Source organism: Tamandua tetradactyla, chromosome 13 (genome assembly GCF_023851605.1).
Source record: "Tamandua tetradactyla isolate mTamTet1 chromosome 13, mTamTet1.pri, whole genome shotgun sequence".
NCBI classification, from domain to species: domain Eukaryota; kingdom Metazoa; phylum Chordata; class Mammalia; order Pilosa; family Myrmecophagidae; genus Tamandua; species Tamandua tetradactyla.
In genome coordinates, this window is record NC_135339.1 from 11,719,915 (window position 1) to 11,735,419 (window position 15,505).

The 15,505-nt window shown below is 47.4% G+C and overlaps 1 protein-coding gene across 1 annotated transcript; it reads left to right on the plus strand.

Moving 5' to 3' along the window:
- Window positions 1-725: 725 nt before the first annotated feature.
- Window positions 726-13,456, plus strand: LRIT1 (leucine rich repeat, Ig-like and transmembrane domains 1). The gene is made up of 4 exons (XM_077124371.1): window positions 726-847; window positions 4,338-4,804; window positions 11,457-11,762; window positions 12,480-13,456. Exons 1-4 carry the CDS (start codon window positions 726-728, stop codon window positions 13,454-13,456), a joined length of 1,872 nt encoding a protein of 623 aa, XP_076980486.1.
- Window positions 13,457-15,505: the final 2,049 nt, after the last annotated feature.

Consider the following 15,505-nt stretch of genomic DNA (forward strand, 5'->3'; position numbering starts at 1 on the left):
CCCACTGGAAACATCTCGTGGGCCTCCGAAACCATGAGGCTCTGTCTGACCCCACGTGAGCAGCTGTCTGCAAGTGCAGGGAAATTTGGGCACTAGCCGTGAACAAGAAGATAGCTTCCGTTCCCACAGGCTGTCAGGGCCTAGGAAAATATGGGTTATTTAATTTTCATAAACATCCAGGGTGGAGCAACATTATGTTCCTTTGTCAGATGAGGATACAGAGGCTAAGAGATGCTATGTCACCCATCTGCGGTCATGGTGTGTAACAGAAAAGCTGGGATTTGAACCCCTGTAGCTTGGCCCCAGAGCTGGGGCTCTTTCTAGCACCTTCACTGCCCTCAGGAAGGCTTGCTTCATCTCAGATTGCTTTTTTTTTACTATCAGATAATGTCACAGGAAGAGAATTCTCAAATTCTCCAAATTTCCGTCTCCATCTCCCCAGAGCCCAGGGCCCCACCTGGGTCTACGCTGCCCACAGCCTGGCTGGCACGGTGGCTCTGCAGGTGGGAGGTGGTCCCCCACCCTCAGGAATGGGTGCATCCGGAAAGCAATAAGCTGCTGAGTGCTGTGGCCAGGGCTCCCGCCCTAATCCCCAGCCTGTCTGTGTTTATCTGATGGCCTTGGGTGGGGACAGACAAGTGGGTGGGCAGCTCAGCTTGCCGGGCTGGCAGGACAGAGCACTTCAGGGCCAGGCCCCTGCCACGGCCTGAGAGGAGCCAGGTGCCATGAGGGTGGTTGTGGGCCTACTCTGGCTCCTGGCCCTCGGGGGGACCTTCCAGATCCAGGGTTCCTGCCCGTCTCAATGCAGCTGCAGCCTCCACGTTCTGGGTGATGGCAGCAAGGCCAGGTAAGGCTCTGGGTGGGGGGGATGGGTGGCCCAGCCCCCCACTGCTCCATCAGCTGGACTGAGCTACAGCGGGGCTGGCACTGGGCTCTCGAACTGTGTGGCCAGTTGCCTGGCCCTCAAGGCCTGGGGTCTGGTGGCAGTGCTCTCTGCTACAAATCTCCCCTAGTGGGGGCTTGGCCCTGCCCAGGAGGTACCTCTGCACATGAGATTTGGGGTAGAATGTGGGGCCATGCCACTTCCTGGGAAACCCTCCTTGGGGTCCACCAGACTTCACGTAAAGAGCAGGGCCCCCTTAAAGGCATGGAATATCTTCTTCCCTTACCTCTTCCTTTTTCTCCCCTCAATTCCTTCCACTCCCTCGTCCTCTCTGTATCCTTGTATCTCTCACCCACCCCTTCTTTCCCAGCCTTTTCCATTCTCTTGCCTCACCTCCTTGGGACATTCAATCCTGTCCCAAATATCTTCTCCCAGACTATCCATGATGGGGCCTCCTTCCCCTTTGGATCTTCTCTGGTCCAGCCTCTGGCAACCTTGGCATTGACCCCTCTCTATGGGCTCCTCAAAAGGCCCAGGGGTGCCCATGGCACTGTGAGTAACCTCCTCTCTACCCTCAGAGCCTTTCCTCTGATTTTTCTCCATGCTCCTGTGAGCCCTTAGCGAACCTTCCTCCTCTCATCCCCCCTCGAATCCTTCCACTAGAATGTTCCCCATGGTCATGTGGTCTGTGGACCCTCGTCTCCCACCATGTTTAATCCTTTCTTCTCCTGAGCTGTCAGGAGACCATCCTCTCCCCCAACTGCTTCACCCCATCCATTAGTGACCTGAGCAACCCGTGACTTCCTCAGGGATTTGAGCCCCCGGCTCATGGCCTTTCCTGCCATCTTTCCAACCTTCTGTAATTCCGTCCCATCTTTCTCCCTTATCTTAGACCAGCAGTCGTGCTGGTCTCTGATCAAAAAGCAAGGTTATCAGAGCTGTATTCTGCATGATCTTGGCAATGGCTGTAGGGTCGATTGGGGTAAGAAGAGGTGGAGAATGGAGATACATCCTCAAGGAAAGACACCCCTTTTGGTTTGAAGAGCAGAAAAAGCCCCATTTCTGGCCCAAGTCCCTGTGCTCCAACCCATATGGGGGGTGAGCATACTCTCCCCTACGGAAGCCATAGCTGAGCCCTGGGGAGGTCCATAAATAGCCCCTGGATAAGAGGGCATGATTAGGTGATGAAGACCTCTCCCCCCACCCCCCTCAGCTCCCAACTCTCAGGAAAGGGCTCCAAGCACCGAGCTCACAGCATCAGTGGCAAGGCTGGTCCTGGAACCCAGGGCTTCTGCCTCCATTTTTAGAACTGTTCCCACTGGGGAAAGCTGCCACGTACAGGAACCACGCACAGGACTGAGGAGGGAAAATGAAATTCCAAGGACAGTTTCCAGGACCGTTAATTGTCAGCCAGTGGTCATTCCCTCCTCAGGAGCCAGAGCCCTTCACATCGGTTCTACCTGCCTGAGAGGCCCAGGGCTGCCATGGCATGAGGCCAGCTGCACGGAGGGTCCCACAAGCGAGGCCATGAAAGGCTGGAGCAGGCCTGAAGGTACAGATGGTGCAATCTGCCCGAGTTTCTGCCCACATCTCAGAGGCCTTCATCAGGCTCACAGCTCAGCAGCCTGCACAGCCCGCCTGGGCTCCGCGCTCCCATGGCGGGAGCAGAGTCTGTGTACCTCTGGACTAGAGAAGTGTCCCCTGGCTCTTTGTGTACAGTTTGCCCCGCTGTCTCTTGGTGGATTCCTCTGTTCCCTTTTTTTAAATCCTTTTGTCCCCCACCCTGGATATGCTCCCCCATCACCACTTTCCTCCTACCTCCCTCCAACCTTCCTCCTTGCAGCACTCAAGCCTGGGTTGTCATCTGATGATATCATCGCCACACATGCTCCTTCTTCCTTAGCTGTCTTATAGGTTAGAGGGACAGGGGCTGAGAGTCTGAGGCTTTGACTCATGGCAGTACCCACATTTAGTAGGGGTCCCAGGTCCATCTGAGGAGCCGCATGGATGAGTGGAGGATACCTGTGTCTTTTGTGGGCTCAGTTTAGAAGGAAACATACGCCAGCAGACTTTGAGCACACCTGTCCAGCTAGTGGATGCTGAGGGAGTGTGGTGTTAGGAAGGCCTGTTTTAGCATTAAATGATGACATCGCAAGAGAACAAGTGGCTTATCAAAGCAAAACATGGTCATCTCTTTCTCCTGCCCAGTGTGAGCGGAGAAGTGTTCCAGGTGAAACTAGGGCTGGGTGAGGGCGGAGCTCCTGATGACCAGCCTCCAAGGGGGGGGGAGGGGGGAATTTTTCCTTTTTGAGTTTTATGTGAGTGAACCTCCATCGTTGCTAGTGCAAAGCTCAGCCCTAAACTGTAAGCTCTGCGAGAGTAGGAAATGCTTCCAGCTCCGACCCTCTATCCTCAGCTTTTGGTATTCAACTTACCAGAAAGTGTTGAGAAGTCTGCTTGGGGAGGTGGGAGCCCAGCAGCAGCTGCTAACCCTTGCAGCTGTGGGCTCAAACCTGCACACGGTGGTTGTCACCTCGGAGGACAGGTTCCATTCTGAGCGAGGACGTGCGTGATCACGTGTACACTTCATTACCACCCGATGAGGTGCGGTCTGTGTTTACTTTTTCATATGCTGTGAGGTGGGGGTCACATTTCATTCTTTTTCACGTGAATATCCCACTATAGCAGCACCATCTGTTGAATTTATTTTAGGGCGTGGGGGGAGTGCATGGGCCGGGAATCCAATGCAGGTCTCAAGCATGGCAGGTGAGAATTGAAACACTGAGCTACCTGCACACCCTGAGACCTATTTTTAGGAGGAAGTTGAGGTCATACGGCCAATAAGCAAAGGACCCTAGATGTGACTCGTCGCTGAGAGGCTGCAAAGTCCAAGCTCTTGTTTGTTTTTTTTTTGGCAGGGGGGTGCATGGTCCAGGAATTGAACCCGGGTCTCCTGCATGGAAGGCGGGCATTCTAATCACTAAACTACCCATGCACCCAGTCCAAGCTCTTTGCATCTTTTGGTCCCTCGGAGTTAGGAGAGGCTTGAGGCACGTCCATTTTGGGTGCCCTTAGTATATTAAAAAATAAAATAAAATGCAGAAAAGCCAAAATGATTTTAAACATTGAGGTCTATTAACACACACATGCAATTCAGTGCATTCATTCCCAGTGCACTGCAGTGGGGCAGGCCTATTATGGTACATCAAAGTTTAAGCTCAGAATCCTTCTGGTCAGTGAACCAAGCCCAAATGGCCCTTCTGGGACTCTGTAAGAGGCTCTTAAGGTGAAGGATCCAAAAGGGAAATATGAGGCTGTGCGGCTGTGTGCCCAGGGGCTCCCTCTCCAGGGTCCAACCCCGGGGACCCCAGGAATGATCTCTTCAAAGGGAGGCGGTGGTGGGGAGCCCACATCCAGCAGGTCCTTCGCTCAACTATCCCCCATCTCTGCCCAGGACGGTGCTGTGCCATGAACGCGACATGACCCTGCCCCCTGCGTCCATCCCTCCGGACACCACCCGCCTGCGCCTGGAGAGGACGGCCATCCGCAGGGTGCCCGGGGAGGCCTTCGGGCCGCTGGGCCGCCTGGAGCAGCTGTGGCTGCCCTACAACGCCCTCAGCGACCTCAGCACCTTCATGCTGCGCGGATTGCGGCGCCTGCGCGAGCTGCGGCTGCCTGGGAACCGCCTGGCCATCTTCCCCTGGGCCGCCCTGGGGGACGCGCCCCAGCTGCGGCTGCTGGACCTGCGGGACAATCACCTGTTGGCTGTGCCACCCGAGGCCACGCACTTCCTGGGGAACCTCACCTTCCTCGATCTCTCCAGCAACCAGCTGATGAGGCTCCCGCAGGAGCTGCTTGCCGCCTGGGTTCACCCGCAGACCGGGCCCTTCCTTCCTGGCCACCACGCGAAGCTCGTCCTGGGTAAGGGACGGCGATGGGTCTCCAGCATCGTTCACCAGGAACAACCTTGGGGCGGGGTCTTAGGCCAATTCCAAGCCTCTCTGAATCCTGATTCTTTATCTGAAAAAATAGAATGATACCTGTCTTCCAGGTTGGAGTGCACATTGATTAAGAGGCAGAAGGAGGGGGACAGGTGTGGAATCTCAAGCTCCAATTCAGAATGCTGCAGTTCAAACCCCAGCTCTACCTCTTGGTAGCTGTGTGTCCTTGGGCAAGTTACCTCACTTCTCTGTGCCTTGGTTCCCTTCTGTTTAAGGGAGGAGGAGAATGATGTTGCTCTCAAAAGGTTGGAGTTGAGTGCAGGTGCCAGTGTCAGCATAGGGAGGTTTACAAATTGCTCCCTTCTACCAGAAAAATGAAAAAAGTTGGAAAAAGAGACTGGAGTTAACTAGGTGGTAATCCTGGAACCAGAATGGACATTTAGGCAACCACAGGACTGCAAGAGGTAGCAGGAGTCTGCCGAGAGTATAGCTTTTATACTATGGACCAGTGACCAGCCCCCATTCCTTAGTCCTGTGGCAGCAGCTGTGAAAAATGATGCGGCTGTGGCAAAGTCACCCAGATTCTCGGAGTGGCCAGACAGGACCAGGGCTGGCCAAGGAAACGTTCCCTTCTGAAAGTTGGATTTGAGGGTCAAAGTCCATTTGGGGGAATCCATAAGGGACCAGCATGGAACTGCCTCAGTCTCAGCCCTCTGGGCGACGTGCTTCTAGCCTCCCATTAGCACCCAACTGGTCTTAAAGAGATAGTGTCTTCTTTTCTTTCTCCTTCCTGATCTGGTAGCGCTCTGAAGGCACAGAGGAGACTCTAACGTTGGTTTCAGCCCTTTCTGCAGCAGCAGCTTCTGAACTTATACCAACATCTGCCAGGACTTAAAGACGCAGTGTATTTTTTCATCGGTAGGGTTTCTTCTTGCTCCGTCTTGAGTTGTATAGTCTGGCAGATCCATGAGTGACCAGGGCAAAAGTTACCCTTGGTTTCTCTCAGAATCAACATCTTCTGGCCTCATACCAGCATCTACAGGGACATAAAGACTCGGTGCACTTCATTCTCTTTTTCTTTTGGTGGGTTGATTTTTTTCTTCCTCTGTTTTATATTTTGAGACTTGTGGATCCCTGAGGGATGAGTAGAGATATTGGCCTCAATTTTGGCTTCAAAAGCAGTAACTTCTCCCTTCCCACCAGAGACATGGAGAAGCAGTGCAATTTACTGTGTTTTTCACCCTTGTTTTGTGGGGGGGGGGGGGGGTGAGTGGGGGGGTGTATGGTATGTTTATTAGTATATTTTCCCTCCCTTCCTTCCTTTTTTTCCTTCTTGTTTTTTGGCTGGTGGACCAAAGGTCGGATAACTAGATTTCCAGAATTATCACAACATAATATTTAGAATATCTAGTTCTCAGTGCAAAAGAATCAATTGAACCAGAAGATGTAACAATCATAAACATATATGCACTTAAATAGAGCACCAAAATATATGAAGCAAACACTGACATAATTGAAGGGAGATATAGATAGGTCTACAGTGATAGAGATTTCAATACACCACTTTCAACGCTGGACAGAACAGAAGATCAATAAGGAAACAGAGGACCTGAACAACACAATAAACTGACTAGATCCAACTGACATATATAGAATACTTCACTCAACAACAGGAGAATACACATTCTTTCCAATTGTACACAAATCATTCTCAAGGTAGACCATATGTAAGGCAAAAGAGAAATCCAAATAAATTTCAAAATATTGAAATCATAAAAAGTGACCTTGTCAATCATAATGAATGAAGCTAGAAATCAATAAGAGAAGGAAAATTGGAAAGTTTATAAATATGTGGAAATTGAACAGCACATTTTTAAACAACCAAAGAAAGGGTCAAAGAAGAAACTGCAAAGGAAATTAGAGAATACTTAGAGACAAACAAAAAAGAAAAAGACACAACATACCAAAATTTATGGGATTGCTTTGAGGGAAATTGCTATGAATGACTCTTTAAAAAGAGGAAAGATCTCAAATTAATAACCAAATTTTACATCTTGAGGAACTAGAAAAACAAGGACAAAGTAAACCCAAAGTAACAGAAGACAGGAAATAATTAAGACTGGAGCAGAGATAAATGAATTAGAGAATAGAAAAAACAATTGTGAGTATAAACAAAACAAAAGGTTAGTTCTTTGAAATAAAAACAGTGCAATCAACAAACCTTTTGCTAGACTGATAAAGAAAGAGGAAAGATGTGAATAACTGAAATCAGCGAGGAAAATAGTGATATCACTACTGACCTCACAGAAATTTTAAAAAAAGGTTATTAGAGAATGTTAAGAAAAATTGTATGCCAATAAGATAATCTAGAAGAAATAGTAAAATTCTTTATACCACTTACCCAAACTTACTCAAGAAGAAACAGAAAATATCAACAAACCTATAACAAGTATGGAGATTGAATCAATAATCAAAAACCTTTCACCAGGATCAACAAATCCATCCTGACCAAAAGGGGGAAAAGAAGTGTAACTAATGAAATATCAGTGGTTGAGAGAGTTCAAATAGAGTCAAGAGGCTACTCTTATGCAAGCTTCAATTAGATATTGCTACCTATCAAAACTTGCCAACCCCCAACCAAAACCATTCCAGCCTATCTTAAAGAACACCTAGGGCAATATATAAGACTCTACAAAAGTTCCATGGACTAGGGTAACTTCCCAGAAACCTGCAACCTCCAGATGGGTTCCTGGACCAGATAAGTCCTGAAACCTAGAGGGCCCAGCCTCTCTAGAACATCAGCTAGTTACATCTCCTTACCCCATATTATTGATAGCCCCTTCCAACACAAAAAAGTTAGAATGGCTAGAGTCCAAATACCCCTAAAGAGTGGGACAGAAAAATTAAAGGTGAAAGTTATACAGAGAAGGTCAGGTTTAACAAATGAATATGATTGCTGGATCATTAAATTGATATCTTTTAGTCTCCAGTATCTTAGAGCTGCTAGAAGTAAAAACCTAAAATTGTGGAATTGTAACCCGTACCAAACTCTGAAATTTGTTCTACAACTAATTATTGTGCTGTGCTTTGAAATTTATTGCTTTTTTGTATAGATGTTATTTTTCACAAAAAAAAAAAAAAAAAGAAAAAGAAGTCGTCTGTGATGATAAAAAAAACAAAACATTTATTCCTTCTAGCCTCCTATATTCTGGAGCAACTAGAAGGAAAAATCTGAGATGATGGTATGGTAGTCATGAAAAACTCTGGGATCTGTCCTGTAACTACTTGTTGAAAAGTGCTTCGAAAACTACCGCTTTTTTATTTCTTTGCTTCATATATATGTTACAATAAAAAAATTTAAAAAAAAGAAACAAAACACCTTTCACAGAAGTAAAGTCCAGGATCAGATGGCTTCACGAGTGAATTCTATCAAATATTTAAAGAATAATTAATAATAATCCTTCCTAAACTCTTTCAAAGGATTCAGGAAGAGGGAACACTTCCTAATTCATTCTATGAGGACAGTATTACCATGATACCGAAGCCTGGTAAAGACATTGCCGGAAAAGAAAATTACAGACCAATTTCCCTCATGACTATAGATGCAAAAATCTTTACCAAAATACTAGCAAACCAAATCCAAAGGTATTGAAAAAGAGTATATACCATGACCAAGTAAGATTCATCCCAGGAATGCAAGGGCCATTCATTATCGATTATATGAAAATCAATCAATGTAATACACTACATAATAAGAATGAAGGAAAAACATGATTATTTGAATAGATGCAGAAAAGACATTTGACAAAATCCAGCACCTTTCTAGACTAAAACACTCATAAAAGTAGAGAAGAAGGGAACTATCTCAACATAATAAAGATTATTTATGAAAAATCCACATCTAATATCATACTCAATGGTGAAAGACTTAGACCTTTCCCCTAAGATCAGAATGAGACAAGGATGCTTCTTTTTTTTTTCTCTTGCATGAGCAGGCACCGGGAATCGAACTCGGGTCTCTGGCATTGCCAGGGCAATTAGGCAAGAAAAAGAAACAAAAAAGGTTCAAATTGGAAAGGGAAAAGTTAAACTATTTCTATTTGCAGATGACATGATCTTATATACAGAAAACTCAAAAGAATCTACAAAAAAACTATTAGAGGTAATGAATGAATTCAGCAAAGTGACAGGGTACAAGAGCAAAATAACAAAAACACTTGTATTCCAATGCACCAGCAATGAACAATCCAAAGGAGAAAGTAAGAAAATTCCATTTACGATAGCATCTAAAACAATAAAATATCTAGGAATAAATTTGAAGATCCAAAGACACGTCTGCTGAAAACTACAAAACACTGCTGAAAGAGATTAAAGAAGACCTAAATAAATGGCAAGACATCTCATGTTCATGGATTGGAAGAGTTAATGCTGTTAATATGTCAATAGTACCCAAAGAAATATAGAAATTCAGTATAATCCTTATTAAAATTCCAGTAACCTTTTTTGCAGAAATGGAAAAAAACAATCCTAATATGTATGTGGAACTTCAAGGGGTCTCAAATAGGCAAAACAATCTTGAAAAAGAACAAAGTTGGAGGACTCACACTGCTTGATTTCAAACTGTATTATAAAGTGACAGTAATCAAAACAGAGTGGTACTGACACAAAATGAGACAAATAGATCAGCGGAACAGAATTGAAAGTGAAGAAATTGACCCATGCATTTATGGCCAATTGATTTTGACAAGGATACTAAGTACATGCACTGGGAAAGAATAGTCTCTTCAACAAATGGTATTGGAAAAACTGGATATCTCTATGTAGAAGAATGAAGTTAGACCCCTATCTCACACTATATACAGAAATCAACTCAATGATGAGGACCTAAATATAAGAGTTAAAACTATAAAACTCTTAGAAGATAACATAGGATCAAATCGTTATGACCGGGGGTTTAGCAACGGATTCTTAGATATGATGCCAAAAGCAGAAGCAATAAAGAAACAATAGACAGATAGATAAATAGATAGATAGATGGATGGATGATAGAAAAATTGATTTCCTCAAAATTAAAAAAAGCTTTTCTGCACTAAGGAAATTATCAAGAAAGTGAAAAGACAACTAAAAAATGGAAGAAAATCGCTCAAACCATATATCAGATAAAGCCTTAATCCAGAATAAATAAAGAACTCCTATGACTCAACAACAAAAAGACAAACAACCCAATTTAAAAAAACAGGCAAAGGACTCAAATAGACATTTCTTCAAATAAGATACAAAAATAGTAAATAAGTACATGAAAAGATGCTCAACATCATTAGCCATGTTAGCAAAATTCAAGTTAAAATCACAAGGAGATACCACTTCATACCACAAAGATGGCTGTTGTTATAAAAATGGAAAATAAAAAGTGTCGGAGAAGATACTGAGAAATTGGAACTCTAGTACATTGTTGATGGAAATTTAAAATGGCTCAACCACTATGGAAAGCAATATATTGACTTCAAAAAATTAAATGTAGAATTACCAAACACCCTCTCAATCCCACTTCTAGGTATATACCCAGAGAGAGTGAAAACAGGGTTGCTGCAAATAAATAGCTGTACACTAATGTTTATAGCAGCATTATTAACAATAGCCCGAAGTAGGAAACAACCCAAATATTCATCATCAAATGAACGGATAAACAAAACATGGTACATAACCACAATGGAATATTATTCAGCCATGAGAAAAAATGAAGTTATGGGACATACCACAACATGGAAGAATCTTGAAAACATGCTCAGTGAGATAAGCAAGACACATAAAGACAAGAAATAATCAAGACACATAAAATAAAAAATTGTATGGTAACACTTAGATGACCAGAAATAGCTAATTCAAGGAGACGGAAAGCATATGAGAAGTTTCCAGAGGAGAGAAGGAAGAGGAGTGTTTGCTTGTAAAAGAAAAGAAAGACAGAAGGGATAGAAAGGGGAAGGGAGGGGGAAAAAAAAGAATAAACAGACACAGGGAAGTTCTGAAAACCATATATACTTAACGTTTCTCTAGGGAAAAAAGTTGGAGTGCTGGGTACAAAGGTGAGTACACAGAATGGGAGCAGTGACAAGCTTTCAGCTCTACACAGGTGTTTACTTTTAGCATGAAAGAGGGCTGGGGTATGTCATAGAAAATTTTTGCCTCTGAGCAGCAACCCTCTCTACTGTAGTGATGCTAAAGCTGCCACTTAATACTGGGAGGATGGAGCCAAGGGTTAGGGGCAAGTGACAAACTTTAGAAATGGAAATTTCTAGTATTTTTGGCATCCCAGTTATTGCAGAAAGACTCTGTGCCTGGCCAGTGGCTTAACCTGATCAATCTAAGAATGACAGCAATGACTGTCAAATTTTACTAATATGCTATCTGGCCTACCCATCATTCATGCTTGCAGCAACCTTGAACGAGAAATAAAGCTGTCATTTGGGGCGCAAGCTCACACAGTTAGCAAGGCAAGGAGCTCAACCTGAAGCCCAGTTCCATGGACTCTGAGCTCAGGAAGTGTCTTGCCCTCCCCCAAGAGAAGGGGATCCTGGAATCTGGGGGTCTGAATACTTTCAGCTCATCTCTTGCCTTCTCTCTCACCTCTGCAGGACTACAGGACAACCCCTGGATGTGTGACTGCCGACTCTATGACCTGGTCCACTTTCTGGATGAGTGGACCCCAAACTTGGCCTTCATTGAGGCCGTGCTGAGGTGTGCCAGCCCGCGCAGCCTGGCCGGAGTGGCCTTGAGTCAGTTGGAACTGAGGAAGTGCCGGGGTCCAGAGCTGCACCCTGGGGTGGCCGGCATCAGGTCCCCTTTGGGCAGCACAGTATTGCTACGCTGTGGGGCCACTGGTGTCCCAGGGCCCGAGATGAGCTGGAGGAGGGCCGATGGGCACCCAGTCAATGGCACAGGTGTGTGAGCCACAGGGACGGCTGGGCTGGGGTTCCAGACTGGAGTGGGGGAGTGGGGTTGTCAGGAGCCCCAATGGGGAGTGACAGCACCTCGTCTGTCAGAGATAGAAGTAGTCCAAGCAAGGCTGGGCTCCCAGCCCTTCAAGTGGAGTTAGCACAGGATCAGAAAACCTCACATCCCTTCCATTGTCTTCTTTGTCTCCCTCAACCAGCCTGGGGACCACTGCTCTAGGACGCTGGGTTTGAAATCAATTTATAAACACAATTGTTCAAAGATTCCCACCACAATAAGGCAGAAAGTTGCAGATGCTTTGATTTGTGGGGCTGGACTGGGGGTACAGGGTACTTTCAGCAAGGTCTCTGCCTTCTGTTCACCCCTTGATCTGCCGCATCCAACCACACCTACCCTCTGCCCCGAGGTGTCAACTTGCAGAACTACAGGGCTCTGCAAAACAAGGTGAGCATCTCAGCTTCAGAAGGCAGACCGTTGTGAGGGCCTGCCCTAGCCTGGGGTTCCTGGGATTCCCTAATTTTGAGGCCAGCTCATCTTGATATCCTATTGGCTATTCTCAGTGAGGCTGAATGTTTCCCAGTGTTTTCTCCCTGGTTGACAGCAACCCGAACAGAGTGTGCACAGTCCAGAGGCTGAACTTGGCCTGCAGTGGGAGCTTGGGGGAGGGGGCTCATATTCACAGATGCCTTTTCTCCCCCCCTCAGTGCACCAGGAAGTCTCCAGTGATGGGACCAGCTGGACTGTGCTGGGGCTCTCTGGAGTGTCCCACCTTGACTCTGGGAACTACATCTGCCAGGCCAAGAACTTCCTGGGAGCCTCCGAGACTCTCATCTCCCTGCTCGTCACCGAGCCCCAGACACCCACGGAACTCAGTGGGAATCCAGGGGCACCGCGGACAAGGACTGGAGAGGCGGCAGAAGCTGCTGCCTACAACAACAAGCTAGTGGCCAGGCACGTCCTCCCTGTCCTAGGGCCTGCTGTGCCGGCCACCCAGCCCTCTGGACCCAGCACGAAGGACGAGCTGAGCCCCCAGCACTTCCAGTTGGGTGCCCCGGAGGAGCTCGCCCCGGAGCGGGGGGACCCCGAGGACGTCCAGGTGGTGAGGTCGCTCAAGGTAGTGGGGGGTACTCACCACAGCGTGTCCTTAGTGTGGAAGGCCCCCCCGGCCGGGAGCACCGCTGCCTTCAGTGTCCTCTATGCTGTCTTTGGGCAGCGCGACATGCGGCGGGTGGCTGTGCGGCCCGGGCAAACGAGCGTCACCATCGATGGGCTGCAGCCCAAGACCCAGTACGTGGCGTGCGTGTGCGCGCGGGGCCTGGCGCCCCGGAGGGAGCAGTGCATCATCTTCTCCACCGACGAGGTGCTGAACACCGAGGGCACCCAGCGGCTCATCAACGTGGTGGTGATCAGCGTGGCCGCCGTCATCGCGCTGCCCCTCACGCTGCTGGTCTGCTGCGGGGCCCTCCGCAGGCGCTGCCGCGACGGCCGCGCCGGAGCCGCTGCGGAGGCCACGGGCGCCTACATCCACCTGGAGAGGCTGGGCCGCCGCGGGGACGGCTCCGGGGCACTGGGCCCGCACAGCCCCGGCGAGACCCAAGGGCTCCTTTCCTCCCGCTCCAGCCTGGATTCGCAGGCCCTGGGGACCAGCGCAGGCGGACGGATCAATGAGTACTTCTGCTGAGAGGTGTGCCCCCGCGCCCCCGCAGCGCCCCCACACCTACCCTGTCCACTCGCCAGGGTGGCCTTTGACACCTGAGTACACGCTCACTCACGCTTACCAGCTCAGGGACATGCTTGCTTGTACACTCACAGACGCACACAAATCACATCAACAACTAACACTTGTGAAGCACTTACTATGTGCCAGGAAGTGTTCCAAGTGCTTTATATGCAGTGAATAATTTAATTCTTATGACAACCTTTAGTAGCAGGCACCACCAGTATCATCCCCATTTTCCTGCAGAGGTAGATTGCCCGCATCAGTCATTTTGTGTAGCAAATAGCCTCAGGATCTCAGTGGCACCTGGTAACAAGCACTTATTTTCAACTCATGGTCTGTGAGCTGACTGGCTGTGCTCAGTGAGTCTCGTTTGGGGCTCAGGTTGGAGGGTCAGTGGCTACATGAAGCAGGTTTTTCTCATGGAGAAAGTTAATGGTATCAAAGAACCAGGGGAAATGCCCTGCCTCTTAACGCGCTTGGCTCAGAACTGGCTCATCATGACTTCTGATCATATTCTATCTGCCAAAGCAAGTCCCATGGCCATACCCAACTTCAACAGGGCAAGAAAGGACAGTTCTCTCAAGGAGGTGGTGGTGGTGGGGTGGGGGATATTTGCTGAATGGTGTTGTAGCCTCCTATATTGCTGAAGATTACACAGCAAGGAAGGGGCAGATCAGATATTTGAATCAGGAATTTAGGTTCCAGAGCCAAAAGCCCTTACCACTCTCTGTACTGTATCTTGATTACACTTATGCTGGCTACCAGGCATGTACCCTATTCCGTCTCTCTATGCATTAACCACGTTTGTACAGAGACCCACACCCACCAACAAATACACATACACACACACACAGACATATTCAAAACCTGATGCACCTCTCAAGTTTTCAGATACACACAGGAGTGTTGTCGTGCCCATTCATTTCACACACACACACACGGGCCCTCACTGTGTGTGCTCACTGATTGTAAAATTTTGTTCTCTGGGTGCCATTCCCCCTAGAGATGGACATTTGATTTTCAGTGAATTCTAGAGGTTTGGGCAATACCTGAGACCACTGATGATTTATTCTTAGAAAGTCAGAATGGAGGGAACTGTACAGCTGGGAGCGATGTCACAGCTGATGCTGGCAGGCACACAGCTCAGCTCTGTCCACCTCCATCCTCCATAGCAGCCTTTATTATTATTATGGAAACTTACCCGGTTTTCGGGTGGGGGGTGGGAAGGGGTCTCGGGGCCTTTCAGGTCACTCAGAAAGACACTTCAAAGCAAGAGTTATGCTCAGTTTTGCTTAAATCTGGGAATTTACAGAGATGACCCTATCCCTATGCACAGGAAAAGGTGAACATTCTCCACGGAAGTCTGATGTGGGGACTTGTCTGCAGACCTGTTCTCTAATGGAGAGACAGAGCATTTGGGGTGCGTGGTTCCAAGATCTTCTGGCAACAGCTGAGGCAACTGGGTGACAGCAAGTGATCCAAAGAAACTGCTTTGTCAGCATCCCACAAAAGACTCCAAATTGCATTGAATGTTTCCTAGACATAAGCCAGGGTCATGCAGTGACTTCTAAAGTGACTCTGCTCCCCTCATGTTTAAAATGATCTCACAGCATATGACTTTACAATATATTTTCCCTGATTTTCTCACAGCTGATCCTTATAACAATGCTCTCTGGAGGCTGGGCTACTTCGTTTATAGACGAGAACACTGATGTGAAAAGTTGAATGGTTCATACAGGGTAGTGATGGACTGTCCTTTGGAATCCAGGTCTTTGACAACTTCTAGATCAGGCTGGGGTTCTTCATTCAGTGTGGTTCTCTGCCATGTGGTTCACAGGAGGTTCATTACGAAAATGGATTTTCTTGAACCAACGAAACTTGGGACCAGCACCATGAGAGCCACGGTGCATGTGGGTGTGGAGTTTCTGTACCTGAGTATTTTCCGCTTATCACCTGGACAGTGTAGCTGACAGTGATTCGTGGGCCATAGTCACTGGTAAGAGAAATTAT

Excerpts from the sequence above, each read along its gene's own strand:
- LRIT1 (XM_077124371.1), top strand. The coding sequence starts at position 726 with ATGAGGGTGGTTGTGGGCCTACTCTGGCTCCTGGCCCTCGGGGGGACC. Across the intron at positions 848-4,337 it reads GGTGATGGCAGCAAGGCCAG|GACGGTGCTGTGCCATGAAC; the intron begins GTAAGGCTCTGG and ends ATCTCTGCCCAG. Across the intron at positions 11,763-12,479 it reads GCACCCAGTCAATGGCACAG|TGCACCAGGAAGTCTCCAGT; the intron begins GTGTGTGAGCCA and ends TCCCCCCCTCAG.